General features: G+C 30.4%; 1 protein-coding gene across 1 annotated transcript in view; it reads right to left on the bottom strand.

Annotated features, from left to right (window-relative positions):
* LOC106464674 (peptidyl-prolyl cis-trans isomerase FKBP4-like) overlaps positions 1–17,134 on the bottom strand; it is a 25,012-nt gene extending 7,878 nt beyond the window's left edge. The window contains exons 1-7 of the mRNA XM_013924832.2: positions 16,992–17,134; positions 16,046–16,098; positions 10,874–11,148; positions 9,969–10,232; positions 5,847–6,094; positions 4,771–4,854; positions 244–480 (exon numbers count right to left, since the gene is read on the bottom strand). Coding sequence (XP_013780286.1) covers positions 244–480; positions 4,771–4,854; positions 5,847–6,094; positions 9,969–10,232; positions 10,874–11,114 — 1,074 coding nt within the window. The 5' untranslated portion in view covers positions 11,115–11,148; positions 16,046–16,098; positions 16,992–17,134. The remainder of the gene's footprint in view (positions 1–243; positions 481–4,770; positions 4,855–5,846; positions 6,095–9,968; positions 10,233–10,873; positions 11,149–16,045; positions 16,099–16,991) is intronic.
* Positions 17,135–17,723: the final 589 nt, after the last annotated feature.

Genomic DNA, 17,723 nt, shown 5'->3' on the forward strand with positions numbered 1-17,723 from the left:
ACTAATCAATATCTATCTACAAACAATGTCTTGTTTCCCTCCAAAGACCTTACACTAATCAATATCTATCTACAAACAATGTCTTGTTTCCTTCCAAAGACCTTACATTGATCAAAACTTATAAACAATGCCTTGTTTCCTCCCACAGGCCTTCATCACTGACCAAGACCTCCAAATAATGCCTTGCCTGGTTTCAGATACCTTAAACTGGTCAACACTTACAAAAATGCCTTTTTTACTTACCTGTCCCCTTCTGAAGAAACCCTTCACATTATTAGGATCTTTCTCCAAAGCTTTGTCACATGAATTGATTACTTCCTTGTTATTATCCACTTTCAAATAACACATAGCAAGATTAAGATGAGCAGCCAACAATAATGCTTCACATTGCTTTGCTTTTTCTTCTTCTTCAAACTTCTCAAATTCAAGGAAAGAAACTATCTTCTTGTATTGTTTTATAGCCAAATTATACTTTCCAGTCTAAGTAGAAAAAACATAACAATTGTGTGATGAAATTATATATACCACATCAACACATTAATACACTATTACATATAATTTTACTCTGTCTTAAATTAAAATCAAGAGGCTGAAACTAGATAGCTATAGCATTTGATGTAACACTAATTTGACATATCCAGTTCTATTTGGTTTTATATCTGTTTAATGCCAGGTTTATTTTACTACATTTATTCAAGGGTATATACTTTAACTCCATACTCAACCTCATATTAAGTTTTAAAACTTTAACAGACTCCAACTGGCTGTTGAATGATTTTTTGACTTCTATACAGTATAGATGTCTTCATTATAGAAGCCAAAATATAGTCTCCTTTTCTTCGAACAGGCAGTCCATTAAAGTTCTCAAACCTACTATCGATAATCTGCCTAAAGTTCCATTGAAACATCAAACTCATATTAAATTCTTTCTTGAATACTTAAACTAATTTAAACCAAAAAAGCTAGTGTTCTTACATCTCTCCCAGTTTTTAAATTTTTCATGTTGTACATGAAACATACAAGTACATCCAAAACTTACTGTATACCTAGGTCAACTTCTTATGTATACAATGACAGAAAACAAATAAAATTATGCAAAACCAAGAAGTTTTGGATATTAGTAACTCAGAAAGTAATTTCAATCCTTAGGGGTTAGTCCCATACAAGGTCGATTGATGTGACTGACCTTGTAACCACAAAATAACCGTCAATTTCCATAGTATAGCTTTTAATATGTTTTGTGTATCATCACAACTTGGCAATTTTTTAGTAAACATTACAAGTCTTCTGAACACAAAAACAATATTTTTTAATTAAGTACTTTTACTACAGATTTGTCCATGAATATATGGAGTCAGAGTGTTGATTGTTCCGAGTTCAAAGTGATTTTCATGCTAGGATCAAAAATACTTTTTTCAACTGAAAACTTTCAAATTTCATTTCCTTGACCTCTATAATCTCCTAAATAAATATCAAAGTTTTTTTTTCAATAAAACATCATACTTTACCAGTTATTTTCTCTACCATAAAATATATAGACTTAGTTGATTTGATTGACCTTTTATCCACCATAAAAAAATACAATATAAATCTAAGTTATCCTTTTATTTTTAGAATGAGTGCAGATTGTAAAAGGAAACAAATTGTTTATCCTAAGTAGGCTAAGGCTCATAACAGTTTACATCTGTTTATACTTAATTTTAATGTTTTATTGTCCTTTGAACCATACCTAACTAATACTCCTACTACACAAGTTTTAAATCACTTGGGAAAAGTGTAGCTCACGTTATTGTTTTAAATCATGTAATGCACAAGTTCTCATGAGCATACCCCATAAAGAATTTTAATTTTTTCTTCCTTATCTTACCTAATTTAACCTAATAAGTTTCTAATTTTTACATTTAGGTTACTTTTATAGCAATAAAGAATATACATGAAGAACAAGAAGTATAGTATTTACTTTTGACCTCTTTTTTTTTTCTTTTGCTGTTGGCTGCCAATGAAACTTAAGCCTACTTTTTTTTGTAAATGACGGTATTAGTACATTAAATTTTTATTTACAATAATGCACCTAAGAACACAGAATAATAAAATGAAAACAATGTCCCAAAGCTATTATAATTTAACTGGCTTTCTAACTAGGAAAAGAGGAGCTTAAATTAATCCTCTTTGTTGCTCATATAAACACCATAAGATACACTTTGAAACTGAAGAAAAAATTGACAATACTCTGAAAAGAATGAAGCATTATACTTCATTTGATAGATTGAAACTTTGCCTTCCTATTGGTTAGAAATGATATAGTATAAAACCTCAGAATTATTGACAGTTTGTTAGGAAAGATGTGATGGGTGGGCGTAGCAAGTTCTGATTTTCCCTCAGTACACAAAGAGCAATTAGATTAGAGATCTTGGAGTAAACAAGTGAATCAAATTACATCACAAAACTCATACTGCATAAATTATATTTGCAAAGTAATCACATGAAGCATTTTTTCCATTTATTTTCTTATCTGACCTAACAAGTTTTTAATTTTTACATTTTACATAGTTTTGTTAAAAAATATATAACAATAAATAAATACTATGTTAAAAACATAGAAATTTAGAGAATACTGTAGCTCTAGACCAATTTGCAGTTATTAGCCTGCTTTCCTAAGTCTTTTTTATTTTTTAATTATGTTGGTTGTCCAAAAAATAATTCATGTACTTTTCTAACAGGAATGTTAATAAACCTAAAACACATTGCACACTACACTGCAGGAAAACTACAATAATGTACATGGGTTAAAAAATTCCATAACATCTTGGATCAATCTTCGTTGAAACCCATCAAACTTTGATGGCAAATTAAATTACTTCCACAACTTAAACAAAACACACAATCATGGGATTTGCATAGGACAAACTACTCTTTCTATTTGTTACAAATAATCAAATATCAAATCTCAAAAAGAATTATTGACATTTTTTGAAAGACAGGATGTGATTGGAGATGTGTGGCTCATGAGTTTGACTTTCTGGTTTAATATATCAGTAAAACAAAATCATCAGAGGCTATAAATTTTCATTATAGTTTAGCAATCTCTCTCCAGGTATGTAATATGTGCCACACTCAGAAGATTATATGGTAGTAGAAATAAAATCTAAAATGGGCAATTAGGAGCAAAGACGTGTCAGTGAAAGAGAAGCAAAGACTGGGATTTTACTTAAATAATTCCATTTGAAATAAAAAGTTAAAACTTGTATAATATTAATAATTGAATTATAAACATGTCAAGCTTATTCACATACATTGATAATACAGTAGTTTCATTAAATTTTGATTGTAACCCTATAAAAAGGTTTGTTTGTACAATTTGTATCCTCCCCACCATAAACATAGGGTTAAATAATTTTAAGTTATTTAAAAAGTTCATGAAAGTAGAGCAGCTAGTAACAGTCTTATACCAGAATACACACAAAATATACTATACATTTAATAATGAGAACCGTAACACCAAACACATGCTTGATAGTGATAACTGAAAAACGTAACACCAAACACATGCTTGATAGTGATAACTGAAAAACGTAACACCAAACACATGCTTGATAATGATAACTGAAAAACGTAACACCAAACACATGCTTGATAATGATAACTGAAAAACATAACACCAAACACATGCTTGATAATGATAACTGAAAAATGTAACACCAAACACATGCTTGATAATGATAACTGAAAAACATAACACCAAATACATTTGATAATAACTGAAAAATGTGACACCAAACACATTTGATAATAACTGAAAAAATGTGACACCAAACACATTTGATAATAACTGAAAAAATGTAACACCAAACACATTTGATAATGATAACTGAAAAACATAGCACCAAACACATTTTTTATAATTATCAAGTATGTCTTTGGTGTTACATTTTTCATATATCATTACCAAAAGTGTTTGGTGTTACGTTTTTCAGTTATCATTATGAAATGTGTTTGGTGCTATGTTTTTCAGTTATTATCAAATGTGTTTGGTGTTACATTTTTCAGTTATTATCAAATGTGTTTGGTGTTACATTTTTCATTTATCATTATCAAGTATGTCTTTGGTGTTACATTTTTCATATATTGTTACCAAAAGTGTTTGGTGTTACGTTTTTCAGTTATCATTATGAAATGTGTTTGGTGCTATGTTTTTCAGTTATCATTATGAAATGTGTTTGGTGCTATGTTTTTCAGTTATCATTATGAAATGTGTTTGGTGCTATGTTTTTCAGTTATCATTATGTGAAAAATGTAACACAAACACATGCTTGATAATGATAACTGAAAAATGTAACACAAACACATGCTTGATAATGATAACTGAAAAATGTAACACCAAGAGTTTTAATCAAATCTCCTTAAAAACACACATTTATTTAAAGGTATTTTAATTATATTTACACACATTCACTATAAAAGTTAACAAAAAATATTTCTATTAAAGGTTTCCACAAAGGGTTTGCACACTAGAATGAGGTAGGTCTGAAGCTTGCAATTAACAGTTTCTTCCTTGTTTCATGAATAACATATTTCATTCTCTATACACAGCCCAATTCAAACCCAACAACGACTGTGCTTTCTAAAATACCTACGAAACAAGAATTATTTTACTTCTTGGAAGTACATACATTTATGAAATACTACAAATCTGAAATATTTTGTTCTAGCAACTTGTATGTGAAGTGGAAATGTGTCCATTAACAATTAGTTAAACTGCACAACACTTACTTTAAAATAATCTGTTCCTTTAGTTTTTACAACTTCAGACTGTTCCAGTTTTTCATCAGAATCCATTTCCCAGCCTTGTTTGGCCTGAAAAAGAAAAGTATTTTAAGTAGTTACCAGAATTAGTCGGTTAAATATATGAAAACATATTGTGTAATGTATCTACTGAAAGGTGAAAACAGTCTTCCCTAACAAAGGCATTATTCTAGGCTCATAGTAGTGCTCCGAGACTGATGCTCTGCCAACTGAGCTACAATGTTATTAAGACTCAAATACAACCCTTCAGCTGGATTACTACTAAAATTCTATTCAACTTTGTAAAACTAAAGGTTCCTGCTTCATAGATCCAAGTCTCTCCTGGCTGGTATATGACTTACAAGTCAGTTTTTAACAGCAGCTGTAAATGTTAACTGTGTAGAAACTGTTTGGTAAAAATAAAATCCATGATCTTTTCAACAATATAAACATTTTTTTTTATAGAAAAACCACAAGAACTGAAAGGGTTGAATTCTCTGTAAACAGGCATTAATAATGCCTTATGATCTATTTTAAAAGATAAAACACATGCTCTTCAGTGAAGAAAACTTGTTTATTTTAATGTCTTTCAAGAAAGAACTCAACATGAGAATAATGGAAAACTGGAAACTTATGTAAACATAAGTTACCACAAACAGCTTTATATTTAGTTGTTGTTCTTAATGTTGAAGGGCTGCTTTACTGTTTAAACCAGTCAAGTTTAGTACTATTTTTAGTAAATTTCTTTTCTTACCTTGTTCTTTGTTACCAAAACTTTGCAAGATTATTTTCTTTTAATGTGTTTTTAATAAAACTAATAAAATTTTAAACTAATCAAACTTTAATTAAATGCTAGGCATTTCTGCAAGTCTAAAAAATTGTATTTTTTTAATTAGCTTGTATAACCATTATTACAATTTATATCTATTGTCAAATTTCTGAAGACAAAGCCTTAAGCCTACATGTAATTATTTCTTTTCTACAGCCAAGTCATTAAATTTAGCAAACATATTATAAGCATTACAGTATCACTATTTTTTCTCTGTGTATAAAGATGTACATACTTTTTCAAAATTCTTCAGTTCCACTTCATACTGAATTTCAGCATTCGGTGGAATATTAAATTCTGCCTTTCCCTTGGAGCCAAATGCATACTTTGATTTCAAATTAATGACAGACTTCTCTCCTTTTTTGAATTTCTCAAGTGCCATTTCAAGTCCTTCAACCACTCCAAATTCACAGCCTTCACCCAAGGTGAAAGTAAGATCTCGTTCCTCAAAAACTACACCATTGTACTTTCCAGTGAAATGAACTGTAATACAAGGAATAAGTAACTTACAATGTGGGAAAAACACACTTATAACATCTTTAAGTGATTATGAATAATTAACAATTCAGAACCTCTCTACAAAAACTTTCATTGTGAAATAGGTACATTTATTTCATACAAACATAATTAATGTTGTGGATTCACATAGAAAGTTGTAAAATATATCCAATAAATTATATTTATATTAGAATTGTGCAATTAGTGGAATTTTCCAATTATTTAATTGGTATACTCATTAACCAATTACATTAAACCACTCCTCGACAAATCCCAGGAACCTGGTCACCATGGTGACTAAAAATTTCATCAAAGAATCTAGTATTTTTTTCCAATTTATTCATGCGTAGGGCTGTGCCAAGTAGAACTTGAATCTAGAACAGTTCTGTACTCTTGGAAGTCTGGAACTATTTTCGTGTTGAGTCCTAAATCGAACACTGTTTCTATGATTCTAATGGTAGATTCAACAGTTCACGTTTTTTTCAGGAATGAACCACTGGCAGTTGCACAACACGTTATTAATTTTACACTACTTTGTTTTTCTTCTTTCTCTCAATTAAACCAATCAGTGCACATGTTTAGACTGAGACGGGACCAAAGGCAGTTAGTTCAGGCAATACTATCAAGTGGTTGTTGATATCATGTGATTATTAGCATGCACTCACTGCCATGAAAGTAAATAAATATACATTTCCCAGTAAAAACAGTAGTGAAGTTAGGTTAAGCACACCTGGCTCCTGAGTTTTTGGGCTGACTCCTAGATTTAAAAATACTTGTCAAGGCCTGCATTAAACTAGTTGATCATTCTCACCAGATTAATCTTCCTATTTTCAACTTCTTTTTAGATACATTTTTGATATATCCTTTGCTGAATATTGACATCTTCAGATACATCAACTTAGAACAGTTATTTCTTTAATACTAAGCTGTTAAAGATGAAACATAGCCTTATACATAACAATAAAAAAACCTGAAACACTAAAATATGATTATCATTATGCAAGTTTTCCTTAAATATTTTAACAAGACTACTCTTCTACAACTACAGAATTTTTTTTGTTGATAATAGAGGTTATTTTGTGACTGATTATAAAACAGATAAACACTAAATGTAACATTCTCAGATGTTATTACCCTTGTAAATAAATACCCTTTCAAAATTTTTCACTAATATAACAACAGTATAATATAGATTGCATGACCAATCAATGTCAGTAAGGTTGAAAAAAAATAAAGAGTACAGGTTATGAAACACTGGGATATATATTACTAAATAAACTAATTACATGTTTAAAAAAATGTGAACAGCACTGTTAGAGATAACTGATACGTTACTTTAGTATACTATTACTAAATAAAAATAACTGTCCTTAGATTTCATGTGATAAAACACATACAGATTCTCATCAGTATGCAATAGATAATTCAACGAAAAAAAATTCACTGAATTTCAGAAAAACAAAAATTACTTTTAAACAGATTTTTTTATCTAATGTATTTCTTGATTAAACTTCATCACTAGCTAATAGAAAGTTGCCTGTACTCAATCTCAATTGCCTACACTCTAGATATTGAATGACCTCTTCTTGCTGAATTACGGTGAGAATGTCAGATGAACATACTAATAGGATCCGATTCAAGAGTTCATACGTTAAGATTAAACAAGCTTACTCGTGAAAATGCTTAAAGTACACCGACCTCCTGAGTTTGCATTATTTTATCTTTATTCAAATTATATAATAAATGCAAATAGTTCAATTACTTTTCATTAAAACAAACTAGAATGTAAACAAATAAGCTTTAAGATTAAGACCCCCTAATTATATATATATATGTATGTAGTGACATTAGAGCTGACAATTAGCTAGTAATGTAGGCTCCCTTTGTAGCATAATTGTTAGTTAAACTCTGATTTCATTTTAAGTACAAGGTACATGTCAAATAGCAAATAATTATATATGTTATCTTTTGGTTTATAATGAGAAATATTCTGTAAAGGAATCCATGTAACTATCAATTTATTGGATTGAAAATCTTGTAATAGGATAACCAGCATAATTATTTTATTACTCAAACTGTACTCAATTACTTGATAATAACACACACACACACATTATTCAGATACCAAACTTGCACCACTAACTTGCATAGCTATTTAACCTTACTAAGTAAACAAAAAAAGCAATATTTCAGCAATATTAGATAATTAATTACACATTATAGCACTATAACCCTGCAATATATTGACGATAATTGTCAAAAATTATACCTGTGTTTGAATTCTGTTCAGATTTCATGTAATCACCCCTAGCCCTTTAATATATACAAAACTTACACTATTAACAGTTTGAAGATAACCTAAATAAAACTCGTATTTACTTGAACATCAAAAATAAAAAGTGCATTTTAAATCATTATTTTCAAGAAATTCATGCTAAAATCTACCCAGAACATTTTTTCATCAAAACATTAATAAATGAATTATGGAAAAATCTCAAAAGATTTATATTGATATTTAAATTATTTTAACTTTGCTAATTTTATTCATAAAGGTTTTTTTTTTGTTGTTTTACAATATATTTCATTCATAATACATATGTACGAGAGGCTAATGTCCATCTGTCTGCAAAACTCCTCCCACAGTTTAAGTCCAATTTGGATGAAACTTCACAATTTTTCAACATCATAAGGGAAATTCCTAATGAAGATTCATTACAATTGGGTCTCTCGTAAAAAGGTTAATTTAGTGCATGTCTCCACTTTTTTTTTTTAAGAAATAAGTCAATAACAGTTTTATATTGCAAAAGATAAAAAATGTTATAAAATAGACCCTTGCTAAAATTAAAAATATAACAGGACTTTATTTGATAACAGTTTTTTCCTAAATCTTCCATGATAGAGAAATGGAACTTCTTTCTTATTTAATAACGTACATTAATTTTGTATATTTATTATTATTTATCAACAAAGTTAAATTTTTAATAAAACTTCTAAAATTGTGGTAAAGTGAGTTTAATGCAGAATTTAAAAGTGAGTCTTCCTAATGAAGAATCATTGTGATATTTCAGAAGAAAAGTGGCTTTTTCTGCTGAAGAATCCAAGCGTACGCTATAAATTGTTCTGTGACTGTAGGAATCGCAAGTCCTTCATACGGAGTTTGTTGCATACAAATTTGCAAAAATTCTGTAGTAACTCGATCTTTGTAAGTTACACAAGTATTTTGTTTTATTTCAGTACGAGTATAAAGTAATCAAAAACAAAAAAAATCACGATGCCAAAAATTGCAAAACATAAAAGTGACTTATCACGAAAAAAGTCTGAAACTTTGAAAAAAAGAAAATGAAACATCAAGATGCAGGTTACAGTTACAGAGAGAAAGAGATAGACTTGTTCACCAAGTTATGAGGCAAGATCCAGTGAGAAGAAATCAGGAACAAACCCAAAATACAGAAGCACATCAATTTGCTCACCAAGATACAGTAAGAAGTCTGGAACAATTTTGTGACAGAGAGGCACTGTTCAGCTCCCCGTGATCCTGACTGACCAGCCACCCATAGGGCAGCATTTCTGCTCATATATTATATTTATGTGCATATTTACAAACTTGCAGTTCTTCTCCTGTATCATTTCTCACAAGTTAATAAGAATCACATTATTTTTTTATTTATGTACAATATTCATTCAATATTAACTATTCTATAAATCTTTTTCAACACCTTCCTAAATTGTTAATTTTTTTAATTGAAATTTTCTCCTCTTTGTAGATGTACATGCTTAGTTGTATTATGCAAACTTTTAATACTCTACATCATTATAATACACAGAGTATTAAACATCTAAAAAAAAAATCTGCACAAACCTTCAACTGAAGCTCCTTCATTTGGAGTGCTATAACCTTCACCCAAGCAAATTATTTTTCTTAATATCCCTCCATCTTTCTTAGATGTTAAATCTTCCATCTTCCAATCAAACAGTTCAACTTCAAACACTAGTGTTGCATTTTCTGGTATTTTTGGAGGACTTCCACTCTCTCCATAGGCATATTCAGGTTTACAGGTAAGCACAGCTTTTTCACCTTTCTTCATTGTAGCCACACCCACATCCCATGCCTTGATAACTTCTCCTAGATTGTATTAAATTTTATATAAAATAGTTTGTTTTACATAGCTAAGATTAACTAAAGAAAATGAAGTTCATTCTTTTAGTGTACATCTACTACTATTTATTCACAATGTTTGGTTTTAATACTTTCTAACCAAAAATAAATCATCTTAAAAAATAATCTTAATTGTACTACAGGAAAGTAAATCATATGTTAAAAAATTACCTTTGTTTCAAATGTAATGCAACTTTCTTACTGTATACTTGAAAAAAAGAACAACACATTGGTTAATATAGTTTTATAACAGGTATTACTTGGAGTTGTTACTCATAATTAAAATGTATATGTTTGCGTGTTTGTTGTTAAGCACAAAGCTACACATTGGGCTATCCGTGCTCTGCCCACCACGGGTATCAAAACCCGGTTTCTAGTGTTGCAAGTCCACAGACATACCACCGTTCCACTGGGGGACGAAAATATACATGTAAAACTCTTTTAAGCATCTCAAAACTTTTGTATAGAAATATATTTTTGCAATCATTTCAAATGTTTAGTTATTTTTTTTTCTACATTTATTTTAAGCAGAGCAAGCAGCATTATTCACATATCAGTTGTACTACAAACTATTCATTTTTGGAACAATAAACTATTTGAAACTTTACCTTTTCCAAGCTGGAATTCAAATTTTTCTCCACGCTCTACACTAGAATCAAAAACTGTACCATCTGTGAGCCGACCTGTATAGTGAACAGAGACAGTGTGACCAGTTCCAGGTGTGTCATTACCCTCGCCTTCTTTGATGATTTCCTTCAAAATGCCACCATCCTTTTCTGGAGTTATGTCTACAGCATTAGGTCCAGGAGTGTAAATATTGCTCTTCTGATCCTCCTCGTTCATTGTCATCTTTGTTTCTTTAACTTGTTTGGATATGTTCTTTCTGGAAAATAAAGATTCACTTTTTTTTTACCTTGCAATTCATTTAAAATCTTTCACTACAGTATGTATTTACATTAAAAATATATATATTTCTCACTTAATTCACAAGTCTACAAAAACAACAACTTTAAAACATCCTATTTCAAGAAGTAGTTTACTGACAAAAGTATCTTCACATGTTAACTGGATGGGTTTACATAACATGTAGGTAATCCTAAGACCCCATGCACTTTATACTTAAGCATAAAAACAACTGATAACTGATTCAAATATAAAAATTGTGAACCTGTAAATAATACCCCTTGTCTTCAAAACATAGAACAAAGAAGAGGCCTTTATCCTATCGACCTTGTCATCAAAACATAGAACAAAGAGGCCTTTATCCTATTGACCTTCTCTTCAAAACATAGAACAAAGAAGAGGCCTTTATCCTATTGACCTTCTCTTCAAAACATAGAACAAAGAAGAGGCCTTTATCCTATTGACCTTCTTGTCAAAACATAGAACAAAGAAGAGGCCTTTATCCTACTGTTCTCACTGATAATCTTCCAAACTTCATTAAGATCAATTCTTACCCTTCTTTTCTAAAGACTAGCCTATCCTTATAAGATAACCCATCATCAGAATCATCCTAGTAGCCTTCTTCTGAATCCTTTCCAGTAGATAAATGTCCTTTCTTAGGTAAGAAAAATCAAACTATACACAGTAATCCAAGTAAGGCCTAACTAGTTTATGTATCAAGATATAATGATCTTTTTTGAATTCCAATATGAATGTAAATAAGTACACCTTAAAATTGTATTAACTTTGCTACTAACAACAGTACACTGCTTCAATGGCTTGAGTAACTTATCATCATGCCATAATCCTTTTATTCAGTCATGAAGTTTGGCAAGTTATTAATTTTCAGGAAAGATTTTATTGTGATTTTAAATTTATGAAGCCTTTACTAAGTCATTCCGAGTGAAAGATGATTCTCATGCTAATATTTACAGATTTTTTTCATCTTAATTTTCATAACTTATTTGCATAACCTCTAGAACCTCCTAAATAAAGTTTTCAATAAAACTATATATATATATCTTATTTTTTTCCACTCTAACTCATAACTGTATAGAAATTATCACAATGCACACTGAAGTGAAAAGTTGAAATAAATGAAATACCATTTTTTCATCTGCAATGACAGCAGTATTGATCAGAAAGTTCCATCTTAACAGTTTTAACTATTAACCTTTTCAAAATACATTTTCTTTTAATTTCATATTTTACTATTGTACCTTGTACCACTACAGCACTAATTCTTCAGTCAAAAGCAATAAATTACATGCAGGAGCCCATCAGCTGATTCACAATTTAGTGTCATATTTTCCACCAGTGCTCTAGCTAGTGTCATTTTAGATGTTTTATTTTACTGAATTTTGTCAGGCTGAGAAGTTTATAATTTTTTACATTTTAAAAACAAGGATTTCTAGTACTTATTGTGTACTTGACCTGTTAAAACCTTTGTTTTCCCCCAAGCCTCACTGAGCCTCAAAAATGTGGGTTTCCCCACCAAAGAAAAAAAGAAAAACCTTGTAGCTTTTAAATTTGCATATGAAAACACAAAAACAAATAAGGCACTGGAGTATAATGTCCCATAATTACTATAAGTTATCTGTTTTTTCGAGGTAAGCTGTAAATAAGTTAACTAAATCTGTTACTATTCACAGCGTCAAATCAACATATACCAAGCAATTCTCTTCAACTAGCAGACAATAGTGGGAAAACTTAATACGGAATGGTAAACTTTACACAGAAAAAAGATCTGCCCTTTCTATTGGTCATAAGAATGTCCCTCAGCTTTATAAAGTTGATTGCAAATGATCTCGAAAGTCAAAGAGAAGGGGCTCCAATCTTGCATGATGGATTTAACACATTTATTGATATCTCAGGTGGGGGGGTCCAAATTTGTTAGCTTCTTGCTTGTGACCATGAATACTATGTTTCTGATCTGTTTAAAAAGTTATAAAATTCTGAGCCAAATTAAGACATCACATGACAGAGAAAAATAAAGCAAGCTTTTTTTAGATATTAGTTTTGAAGTTAAGAACTTAAAACTTAGATGATATAAAACTTTGAATAACAAATTACATTTTGCTGCCAATTTTACTGACATACACTGATAGTAAACTTGAATTTTTAATGTAACTCTGTAAAAGGTCATGACATATTCAGTGTGACTCAATTCTACAGAAAGAACTACAATCATCAGTTAACTTTTCTGATGTCCCAATTATGTCCTATCATTATCAATACCATTAATGTAAATAAAAAACCCTGAAGCATTCCATTAGTAACAAGAGTCCATTATGGCTGGACTCCATTATTAACACTAGCAGAAATACCCACCTGTTGGGCAGGTATAACCGCTAGTTCCTGGGGAAGGCTATTGGGCATGCGGCCTTTTATGGAATTGTCTGACAGTTCTACAACAATATACTCATACTTGACATTCAATAATGTTCAACATCCATGAGAAAAAGGATTTTATTGAAAGTTTAGTTTAAAAATGAGCTATCATCACAGCATTACATCACAGAGTAGATTTTATTGAAGTATTTCTTTGTAGATGTAGTTATCATTGAAAATGGCTTGCTTTTCTGTTGCAACACTCATGAGATTTTCACTAAAGAAAAAAGAAATAATTTTTTTTAAGTTTGTTTTTATTTTTTATATTTGAAACTTACTCCTTTTTGTAATTTTTATTGGTTCAATCTGAAACGTATCATTTTGTGTAATTTTTATTGGTTAAATCTGAAACATATCATTTTTGTAGAAATTTCAATTGTTTTACTTATTGCTCAGCTATAAAAATACTGCCTAGTTATAAAAGCGTTACCCAGTTATGATTGGTGAAGATCAGTGTGGTAGTTTCCAAGATCAAAGTTTTGGATGTATACATTGCAAGATCCATTATATTAAGATTCTTTTACTTTCTCCCATCCAATCACATTACAATCCAATTAATCAATCTTTCCACAACTTATACCTAACTAATTTTCTTGGCTAATATTTTGTGTGGTACATAAGGAATAGCTTTTTAAACATCTTCATACACAAATACCATTCCTATCATCAAAAAAACAAACATCCGAGAAAAAAAAAAAGATAACAGAGCAGCAAGGTAAAATTTCTCTTCTATAAATCCATGTTATATCATCTAGAAGTTTAACCAATAAAGTGGTTACTTCTTTGTCACTGTTATTTACAAAAGTGACAAACAGAAAGAACCTTAAAGTACTCCACTTATAACATTACCATAAATACATACCATTTGCAGCAAACGTCTACCACCAAACCATCTGTCAATTTAACTAGTTTTCTCCTTTCCCAAGAGATATAACATTGTTATGAAGTCTCCTACAGTTCATTTTATAAAAAGCTTTCTCAAAATTCTAGTGCATCAATCTCCCACATTAAATGTAACATTTTCAAAGAAAGAAAATTTGTAAGACATGACTTTCCAACTCCATGCTGATTATCTGAGAGATAACTGTTTAAATCAGGGGTGGCCAAACCCCGGCCCGCATGCGGCCCATGATGTCTTTTTCTGCGGCCCACCTAACATTTATAAAATTCACTGTATTACGGCCCACGCATGATACTTAGACAGAACCTGCGGCCTTTTCATTATTTTTAATTTGATATAAGATTCTTTGTAACCACAGCCAAATGAGAGCTTTATCAGAGCATTGACAAATACTAAGCTCAGGGAGGCCACTTTTTTTACCAGCACTGTATTTTAAAGTTGAATGCGGCCCGTGTCGACTCCAGTAATCAAAATCTGGCCCGTGGCACAAAAAAGGTTGGCTACTCCTGGTTTAAATGCTTTTTAAAAGTTTCTTTAAGCATAGTCTAGTAATTTCCTAACCACTAAATTAAGGCTAATTGGCTGGTAGTTACTTGAACATTGTCAATGTTCCCCTTTAAAAATTAATGCAATGTTTACTATTTTTCAATCTTATGTCACCACTACTTTTAAATGCATTTATTAAAAATTCAGTTAACAGCCCATAAATCTGCTCCTTTGTTATCCTAGGATGAAAATTATTTGGCCCAGGTATCTTATCTTCCTTCAATTTTCCAATCTAGAATCTTGCCATTTCTGGTTTAATATTAACTATCTTATAGAACATAGTATTTTGGAGAGAGATCAACTTGTAGAATTCACCCATCTTGCCAAATGAAAAATAATGTTCATCAACCACATCCTTCCTTTTTTAAAGCCCCCCCCCCTCCAACTCCCATTTTAATATTTCATTCTCTTTAATTTAGTAATAAAATTTTCTGTGAACTGCTTCTCATCTGCCCTTTTGAATTTCCCAATATCCCTTTTAACTTATTTTGACCATATTTTAGGGATTGCAATTAGTGGTTATTTCTCTATAATTACTTGATAATCCCTAACAAGAGTGGCCCTCTTTTACCAAAATTACACAACATATGGAAAACAAGAGCCATCTATTTTTCAAGGTTATCCTTACATATCTTTAAGAAATGTAAATATCTAAACTCATTTGCAGTAATAATACCATCCAGACACATTGTTTTGGTGTTAAGTTGGTTATTGTCACTTCTGTACACAAACTTTGTTCTTATACTTATAGATATAACGTATTACCTTAGTTTAAACTATGGTAGATAGAAAGTAAATTGTATCTGTTAACTGGATCAAAGGTAAAGTTTCTCAAATTACAAAACTAATACAATGATGGTCTCACAGTATAACCGCATTCAGTCAAACTGAAATCTTATGAGATAATGTTATTAAGAAGGTCTAAGCTTCTCAAGCTAGTGTTTTTACTTTGCTGTGTTGGTAGATGTATTCACACTATGTAGAGATTTTGTATACTTACTTGACTTTCTGGTCCAGAAACTGCTATTACAGGACTTGCTTATGGTCCACACACTAAAAAGACAGCAGGATGTGAATTATATGACATAGATATTTAATCATTTGTACAGCTTTGAGGTACAATTGCTAGCAAGTGAAAAAGTATTCACCATAATTGAAATTATATATAAAAGGCTTAAATAGTTGAAGTATTGCTAGTGAATCATAAATATAATTTATTTGTACTGGTATCAAATGTATTACATTCATAAAGAAAACTACGTGCTACTTGTGTAGTCCCATAGACTGGTAAGACAAGTGAATGAGTTATTAATTGAAACTATAAAAAAATTTGTCTAAAAAAAACAAACATTTCAGTGATCTGAGAAAAGGCCACATGTAATTGTAAATTTCTCTTACATTTTACACTATATTGGGTTGTTTGTTAACTAAAAGTGAAATACCAATGCATGAATCATATAATAACTTAAGGTTTGACTGGGTTTTTGTCTTTTTATAACTCCTGAATTTGTAGCATTTTCATTGTCAATAGATTCAGCATGTGCAAACTGAATAAAAATGAAATGTTTACAATTTACAAATATATCTTTAAAAAAGCAGCTACAAATTAAGACTACTAGTACTACTACTAGTACAAAAATAGTGTTAATGATAATTTTAAATTTTTAATATCTAAGGTACATAAATTAACAATAAAACTATTAGAAACAGAACTAAAAAGTTTGAACAAGTATTTGGAAGTTTCAGTAGATGCGATAACCTCAAAGTCAAAGCCTAAGCCCAAACTCAATTTGTGTTAGTGTTACTTGTTATTTGGAGAATTGTTTTGCTTTTGTACTTAAATTCTAATAACGGTAAACTTACAACTGTCGATCACATTTATACTGATCTATTGTTCTGATATGTAATATGTTGCCTATATTTATGCTGTATTTTAAACCACTTACCACGTTGAATGCAAACCTAAGCTTCTAATACACAGCCTTTCGTATAGTAGTAGTTTCAGTTATCAAAGACTGCAGCCTTAAAAACAGACGAAGATATGTGTAACAGCCTCAACGGAGGGGCAGCGTGCTTTCACAAAGAAAATTCTAGAAAGTGAGGGACTACCTAGTAATTATAAATAAATAAACAATATTATTTCTCATCGAACGCATGGGCTGTAAAGGGCTAATTATAAATTGAAACGTGTAACTTAGAATTCCAATTTTACGTTAAAACATATCTTATGTACTATTTTGATGCAATATAAATTTTGTGTTTAAATGTTAATTTTTCAGATTGATCCCTTTTATGATGGCAGTGTTACTAGTGAAAAGTAGAAGCCATTTTACTCAATGGTGTATGTTGCAGCCTATGGCGAAAATATAAGTTACTGATTTCACTCGATTCCTGACTATACAATATTCTGTATTCAATTACTGTGCAGTGCTTCCTTTTTTCCAGAACTTGTCCTGGAACTTCAGGATTTATAGTTCTCGAATATTATTATCAATATTATGACAATTTCAGGATTCCGGATTTCGTACCAATTTTATTAAATTTCGAGAAAAATGTTAGGATTTTGCCAATTCACATTAGTGATAGTGGTTCATAATAGATATCGCAAGGAATTGCACAAAACCCTAATAGAATATTGGGGCAAAAGGCCGCTTAAGCAGTAAGAATTTAGTTCAAAC

Source organism: Limulus polyphemus, unplaced genomic scaffold (genome assembly GCF_000517525.1).
Source record: "Limulus polyphemus unplaced genomic scaffold, Limulus_polyphemus-2.1.2 Scaffold1715, whole genome shotgun sequence".
Lineage (NCBI taxonomy): Eukaryota > Metazoa > Arthropoda > Merostomata > Xiphosura > Limulidae > Limulus > Limulus polyphemus.